At 37.0% G+C, this 8,277-nt stretch overlaps 2 protein-coding genes and 1 pseudogene across 3 annotated transcripts in view; all 3 read right to left on the bottom strand.

Annotated features, from left to right (window-relative positions):
* Nucleotides 1-227, bottom strand: part of LOC101312322 (probable ADP-ribosylation factor GTPase-activating protein AGD5-like) — a 4,038-nt gene extending 3,811 nt beyond the window's left edge. Inside the window, exon 1 of the mRNA XM_004293472.1 lies at nt 22-227. Within this exon, the coding sequence (XP_004293520.1) occupies nt 22-72 (51 nt within the window). The 5' untranslated portion in view covers nt 73-227. The remainder of the gene's footprint in view (nt 1-21) is intronic.
* The window catches only part of LOC101310880, a 1,534,871-nt gene that overhangs the window by 385,049 nt on the left and 1,141,545 nt on the right, over nt 1-8,277 (bottom strand). The gene's annotated exons all lie outside the window — the stretch shown is intronic.
* The window catches only part of LOC101308938, a 21,524-nt pseudogene continuing 16,184 nt past the window's right edge, over nt 2,938-8,277 (bottom strand). The window contains exons 2-4 of the transcript XR_184189.1: nt 4,552-4,674; nt 3,968-4,259; nt 2,938-3,480 (exon numbers count right to left, since the gene is read on the bottom strand). The product of XR_184189.1 is annotated as a transmembrane protein 184C-like (transcript). The remainder of the gene's footprint in view (nt 3,481-3,967; nt 4,260-4,551; nt 4,675-8,277) is intronic.

Genomic DNA, 8,277 nt, shown 5'->3' with positions numbered 1-8,277 from the left:
GAGAGAGAGAGAAGAATAGACCTTTCTGTGCTTCGCATTAAGCTCTTTAGAAACGTTAGCCTTTTGGTTCATGTTTGCTGCGGACAATCCAAAGCTTTCCAAACAGGTGTTTGTGTTTCTCACAGAAAAAGGTTGCGTCTTTCTTTCTTTCTTGGTTTTGTGATTCTGAAAAAAATGAGGGAGTGGGGGAATCTTTGCTTTCTTTGGTTGGCTGTGTTATTTGGACTTAGGAAGAGGAGGGTGGCATCTCCAATAAACACACACGCGTCAAATTTCAACTCTTTCTTGATTGGGATTTTGGCTTCTTTTTTCTTCTTCTCCTGGCGCGTCACGCGTGTGAACGGCCGTTGTGACGGCGCCGTCCGTCCTCTGTTTGGTGTTACTGTTTGGCCTAAGCAGAGCAGATGGAGTTAGTCCTTAGGTCCTAAACCCCCCAAAAACCACACATTTTGTTCACAGTTGTTCTCTATGTAAATTACACACCTTTGGAAATACAAAATCTTTCCAAAATTGAGTCAGTTGTGTTCCTTAATTCATCAATCAGAATTTGCCTGATTAGTAGCATTTCGTATTACTTTTTTACCTTACATTTTTATGTAGTTTTTATATGTCATGGTTGTATAATCTCTCTTTATGTGCTTCTTCAAAACAACGGCATTGTCCATCACGGAGTATTAATCCATAGTTTAAAAGGCAAAAATTCTACACGGATTCTAATCTGTAAGTGTAATATCCCACATCGGCCAAACGGAGAGAGGTTATGTGCTGTATATATACATGCCCACCTCCAATCTAACACGAGGCCTTTTGGTGGCTCAGCGGCTTCGGAGGGGATGGGTACTCCGAGGTTAAGCATGTTGATGCTAGAGTAATCCCAGGATGGGTGACCTACTGGGAAGCTGCTCCTGAGCTGCCGGAAACAAAACCGTGAGGGCCGGTGGGCCCAAAGCGGACAATATCGTGTTACGGCGGAATGGGTCCTGGGATGTGACAGTAAGTCTCTTGATCGCTAGTTAGAAATTTCTTCATGAGCTTAGGAAAAAATTTAGGAAAAAATTAGAAAATGATTCGATTTAATTGTCTTTAAATCTGAATTGTTAAGAACACAATTAAAGTTGTGACGAGTGATAAGATGAATTCGAGACGTTTTGAAATTTAAGAGAAAGTTTGAACTCGGTTTTATTCACGACTGGTTATCTCCATTGCAGCCATATGTACAGAGAAACCATGCATAACTCACATACATCAAATCATAAATAAGCAAACGTTCTTTTTGCAAATTTCAGAAGTTTTTATTAATGCAAATGCAAGGTCTAACTTTTGGTAGATATGCTAGTTAACCACACCACTTCTTCTTACCCGCACTTTCACCCTGGGGCCTGCAAAGAAGCAAAAACCTGAGTTAAGGACATCGAATTCACATCAACATAAGAAGAAGGTCATCGATCATCTATTTGCATATAAACCTCAGAACCTCAAAACTAAAATACCAATGACAGAAACTTTGCTACTTAGGAATTTGATTAGCTGGTGTAAATTTAAAATATAAAGCTAGGCCCTTCAACGAACCCCCTTTTCATATATATATCCATCATGCCTATACTGTATATATGTAGCAACAATAAGCACAATATAATAGCACACTTGCAATAGTGAAAGAGAAATACAATGTAGAAATGTAGATTCAAGAGAAGATGCCAAATGCAAAATAAGACTTGGAGGCAAATGCCCTTGCTGCCTCCGTGCCTCGTGTGTAATCTAGCTAGTTATCTGACCAAAAATAATAAAAACTCTAGCTAGTTATATCCTGAGACCACCCTAAACTAGCATGGAGCTTCACAATTTGTTAGGAAAAATTCTACTGCACAAACTTATATTACACAACTAATACTTGAGAATGCGTTGAAACCAGAAGCTACAGATTACTCTAATTTGGGTTTCATACTTGAAGAAGTGAAAGAGATGATGAGAGGACATGCTAATTACGTGTTCAGCTATGCTCCTAGAGATGCTAATATGGTAGCACATAGAATAGTAGCAATTCTTTGTGTGTTCGTGATAGCTAAAGATGGTTTGTAATTTATAAGGGATGTCATTATTCTAAAGGAGTGTACTCGTTAAGTTTCAATGGAAGCTTAATTTTCGAAAACAAGGTAAATTATAGTATCAAAATAACAAAAATGAATATAGCACAAAGCCATTTGAAGGTCCAAAAGATCTCTCAAACTATGATTGAATGGAATGATTTGATCAATGAATATATATAATTATTTGTCCTGCTCTGATTTGGAATCGATTCACAATAGATTATAGTCATTATACTTACCCAATGGTGACATGCTTGATAACTGCAGAAACACAACTGCAAATTAACCAAAAACCACAAAATCAAAGAATCAGAACGACTCATCTATAACAAAAAAAAAGTGACGATAAATGAAATTGCGAGAACATTGAAAGATTATAACATCATAGATTTAAAGCAAATCGGCGATCAAGTGATGAAGAAAAATTCTTACTCAAGTAGGTCACGACGCTGAAGCGAGAGCTTCTCTTTTCTATAAGCCCTTTCGTCCAGACGCCTAGCCTCTAGATGATAGAACAGAAACCCAACTGACCCAAATGCCATTACAGCTGCAATGATGGGCACAATCGATTTGTAGGAGGCACCATCATCACCCATGTTTTCTACTACAAGACTATGAGGTTTAGGGCTGGCTATGATTTTTGGATTTTTTTGGATTTTGGGGCTAGCTAGCTATATATAGGAATCTACCCAAGATAGCTTTTCCTCATCACCAAGTTTTATGGTTTTGGTAAGAATATCTAGATAACAAGTTAGGAATAATGGGATAGTATTCAGTACGATCGAACATGGTGACATATACTTGGTGGTAAGAAATTTGAAAACACTATATACTTGAGGGTTTAATCTTCTTACAAGATATGTTGCCATTGATAATCGCCGGACTCTCTCTTTTAGACTGCAGAAGATTATGACAAATTAGCTGCAGATGCATTTCTCTCATCAGCAGTCTACAAAGGTATCGCAAGTGACTCAAACCCTATACGAAATGCAGGTTTTCATCATTTGGTCCTAGTACGTGATTTGCTGAACGAAATGCTTTCCACTATTATGGAAAATCGCAGGAAGGAAGAAAAAATACATAAATGTGGATCGACTCGTTTCGAAGTTCCAGTCTCAGACCTAGGGCCTTAATATCATTTCATAGGTTAAGGAAGACATATAAAATGATGTCATTCTTCAAATCATTCGTTCTTCTTGTTTACTCTCATTTTTGTTTCGACGTCTCCACTGGAAGGTGCAACATGATATGCATATTGCTGAAGAACAGAGAAGACAACCATCTCAAGACATATCAAAACATTCTGAATAGCTTCGTTAATATGCTCCACATCCAACCAGAAATGATGAGATCGAATGATGCCGATAGCAGCTAATATCTTAAGGACCACTCCCTGCAAATTGTAAAACGAAAGTATCATTCGATAATAAGTCAACACTCAGTAGGAGACAACTAGTTTTAAAAGAATCTCTAGGCAGTGTTGCACTTCGAACTAACTCAGTAAGTAACACTCAGCAATATAAGAATCAATGAATGGTGTTCACTAGACCCAGACAATTAAGTCAATATTCACTCTCTAAAGAATCAGTAAAAACTAAATGGTCTGTAAATTTCCACGCTCAACATGGAATTGCTACCCCAAGTCTAGAATCAGATAATGTCAAACAAAATTAAATTGCAATTCTGCCAAATCAAGAGCGAAGCTCAAAACAAGTAAAACAAGCTTCAACTCCAAAAGACTAAACCAATCACTCAAGTCAATACATAGGGGATTCACATCAACGTATTAGGTGTACGTCCATATAGAATTATCTTATACTAGAACCTTGTCTGCAAGCATATATAAATCAGAAAAAAGCTGAAGAGATTGAAGACTGTACCTGCCAAAAGCAGAAGAAGACGATGCCCTTGATGCACATGAACTTTGCAAGGGGTTTATGTGGTTCTAGTTCCTTTGCAAACACATGGTAAAACACAACCAGAGAGTATAATGCCAATGAAACAGAAACATTAAGAATGATTGTGAAGGTCCAGCTCAACCAACTGGGATAAACTCCAAGTAATTGTAGTGTTATCATCAAAACAGAAAAAACGTGGGCGGATGACGACGAATTGCCAAGTCCAATATTTGAGTAGCTTCAGGGTTTGGTGATTTAGCCGAACTGTGTGAGGCTGCAGTTTGTTAAGCCACAATTATCATTCATTACAAATAGACTAATGCAAAATATTAGAATGAAGTGGCTTTAACTACAAAGAGAAGCTTTTATATTATAGAGTTGGTGTATGTTATGAGGAGCCCGGACCAACATGTTCAATGTATTGCCTTGGCAAAAGAGTTCACCAATCAACATAAAATCTGAATCTTTACTTCATAAAAATAAGCCATAGCCGACATGACAATATGTCATATGCATACTAACTCATAGAAACTATGAAACCAAAAGAGCATGAGCTATGAACATACCTGAAAAAGAGTCATTGGAAAAGAGTGGTGGATTTCTCTTCCTTTGATTTCGTCTGGCACAATACCTTTGCTTAGAGATATGTTCAGGTAACTATACATTAGAGCCAAGAACTTAGCAATCACCTGTGAGTAGGATCATGAAAAATAAGTTACTCTGACAACTTGACAAGCCATAAGAGAACAAGGACTAAAGTCATAGTTAAGTTGGAACCACTAACCAGAGCCTCGTAACACTCCTTAATAGAGTCTAACAGCATGAAAAATGCTTTGCTTCCTTGAATATCCAATAAACCCACAAATGAGTCAATTGCATATAGTGGAGCCATAAGAATGATAATTATTATAGCTTTCTGTTCCTTTGGGTTCTTCCAGTAAAAGAGATGCTGTGACAATAACTGGACTGTGAAATGCATTGTGAGCATCAAGCAACCAGCTGATCCTAGCAGGGTCAACTGCCCGCGATCCATTGTACTAAAATCCATTTCAGCTGCTAATAGAAGCTGCGATTGGTATCTGCCAAGATAATGTTAAGTGAGCTTCAGATTCTACAGGCTAACTTCATTTCTGGAAGGTGCTAATTAAACAGTCACGGAGCATCTACAGGATCAAAAAGACAGTTGCAATCTTCATACATTGTCCAGTGAGTTACACTTCTTCATATTAGCTTTCAATTGTTCTGGTTCTTAAATTTCTAATTCAACTTGCGAAAAACTGAGCCTAACTACAGATTAGGATACCCCATTAACCTTGTTAAATCTCTTAGTTACTCCTAAGTTCTCACCCTGCAATTGGTGTTTCCCAATGCACCAATAAAATGAGATATAAAGATAGGTAAAATATCGTTTAGTCCCTATAGTTTAGGCTAGTCATCCCTTTAGTCCTTGAATTTTTAATTTAATCTGTTTAGTCCTTCAACTTACGATTGTTAATCTAGTTAGTCATTTCTGATATTTCTAATAGAATATTCCGTTTGAAAAGAATATTCTATTTTTCTTTGTTAAATGAAAATAGACGGAGCATGGTGAGCCTTGAATTTTGAATTTGTTTATTTAACATGTTGCAAATATTTAAATCTATCCTTTTACTCAAAGGTAAACAGTTAATTTTTCATCATCAATAGGAGAATCTATTGTTACTAGACTTGATTTATTAACAGAAGCTAAACTTTCATATAAAGAATTGCAAGAAGAAAGAAGAAAATTTAGAAAACTAAAAGAAAGAAGAGATAAACTGCCAAAAAATACCAAAAATTACTGGGATATTATTTTCTAATTGCAACGAAGGATATACGAATCAAGAGAAGAAATTGAAGTCCTACAAAAAACTTTTGAACAAGATCAAAAACCTCTTGATATTTTGAGTATCGGTTAGATCCGCCTTAGCTGGTATCAGAGCCTGCTTGGCTCAAAAGCAGATGAAAGAAAAAGGCTTATGCCACAAAGTTGGCTTCTCTTGACTAACAAGAGAGAATCCAAACTTAAAAATTATCAGTCTTTTTGTACTACAAAAGGAACTGATAAGTGGGAGGTGTGCTTTTTCATACAAGGCATATTCAAGAAAATCAATACTCCATTGAATACGTTTGTAGAGTACTAAATACTCTATACGACAAACATATTCATCTCCAAAGAGAGATCGGAGTAGAAGAGCTTAATTCTTCAAGACCAAGCTTAATCGAGTTCCTAGATCATTTATCTAGGGATAAGACTTCTGAAAAAATTACAGAACAACTCGAAAAATTTAATCTACGAATTAATCAACTTGAGGAAATAAATTCAAAGATTGCTCGGCTTGAAATCAAGCTAAATTATCTCAAAGAAAAACAATATCTAATAGATATTAAAAGAAAATTAGTTCGTATTGAGAATCTTACAAATAATATTCATCAACAAGCAGCGGAACTAAGAGAAACTGAGGAAAACTTGAAAAAGCTTTTAGAAACTCTCATCTCCAAAATAGGATGAATCAAAGAGTTGATTTAAAGGTAAAAAAGGAAGATGTTAAAGCTATTGGCTTTCATCGTCCTACAAAAAAACTTGCTGAAAACGTGGAAGCAATAATCCATCAACAGAATTATAGTATCGTTTATCTCGAAGAGATAAGTATTGACCTCGAAGTTCAATTTCGAGAATTACATAACAGAATCTCAACTCTACAAAAGATTGTAGAAAAGATGAAGGAATGAGAGAATTATGAAAGGATAAATGAAGAATCTTTAGCTCAAAACGTAGCTAGTAAAATCATTATTCCTGCTCCATCCTCACCAACGGGAGAAGGAAGACTAAAGTTTAGTGAACCAAAGCTTCTGGAATGGAAAGCAGAAAAAGCATTAAAATCTACAACTAAGAGAGATATGAAGATGCTGAGCAAAATCCTCAGTAAAAGGAAAACTGTTCCGGTGCAGTTAATAAATGCTTAAGAATTTGAGTATAATGAAATCGAATCTAGTGTGCGATAAGCATCTGTGCTTAGGTTTAAATTCAACGAGATCTATAAAAAAAGATCTTTCATTATGGATTCTCACAGATTCAAGATTCTTAAAATTCTTGAATTAATTGTTCTAGCCACAGATGGAGAAACAAATATCAGATTAATAACTCCAAAAGAAGTAAGTGAAGCTTTCCAGAAAAAATATTTATATTGTTAGGGAACTAAGTGTAGTTCTCTGATGGTTATTAGGAGAGTAATTATCTTTAAACGCAGCGTTTTGGTTTGTTTATGAACAGCTGCTATAAGCTGTCAAAAACCAGTGTCGTGTGGACACGTGGTAGCCATGTGCGCATGTCTCGTCCTTATATGGACGTTGCTTCTGTGTAATCGGGGAGGAAAATTAATACAGATTTATCTTTTCCCTGCATTTCCTTTTATTCTTCAGTTTTTTCCTTCTCAAATCCAGAAAGTTAGGGGTGAAACCTTAATAATCTGGTATCAGAGCCCTCGATTCTAAGGGTGATGGCCAACAAGAAAGGGGCTGGGAGTATAGCCCATACCCAACCTCAATCTGCTAGTGATAGCTCACAGATCGAGCTTGATTTTCAAGCCCATCGAGATGCTACAGCTGCGCAATTTCTCTCAGTGCAGGACTCAGTGGCTTCTATGCAAGGATCCCTAGCTGAGGTTCAAAACTCAGTATCAACCATCAAGTCAGAAATGATGGCTGAGATACGAGCCTTACTCCTTGCAACAAGAACCACTATGTCGACTCCGGTTACAGATGTGGTGCCTTCAGTCTCTACGGTGACGGATCTGGCACAGCTCAGTTTTGGAATGCTGCAAGAGGCGACGGGGGTGCCGGTGCAGCTACCTAACTTGAGCTCAACCACATCTTCGACTGTAGTGACATCAACATCATTCTCTCAGTCTACAGAAATGGGTAGTAACTCAAACTCTATAGCTAGCTCTGAGCCTTTGCAATTTCATGAATTAGCTCATCATGAGGTGGTTTTAGGGCTCAATACTGAAGCTATTTCTACTATGGTACATGTTTCTAGTGCATCTATTTCATCTAGTGCATCTAGTACACCACATACTGCTTTTGTGATTAATCGTGCAAACATTATTGGACATACTGTGCCCTATGTTGATATGAATGTGAGCAGGACTCTAGAGAAGGTTAGGAGTAGTAGTTCTCCTACTTCCTCTGTGCATCAGAATTCTCAGTACACCCATTTTTGGTGCCAGTTCCATGAACTATATGGCTAATCCATTTCATGCAGCTCATTTGAA

Source organism: Fragaria vesca, linkage group LG3 (assembly GCF_000184155.1).
Source record: "Fragaria vesca subsp. vesca linkage group LG3, FraVesHawaii_1.0, whole genome shotgun sequence".
NCBI classification, from domain to species: Eukaryota; Viridiplantae; Streptophyta; class Magnoliopsida; order Rosales; family Rosaceae; genus Fragaria; species Fragaria vesca.
This window is presented reverse-complemented; position numbering and strand designations above follow the sequence as displayed.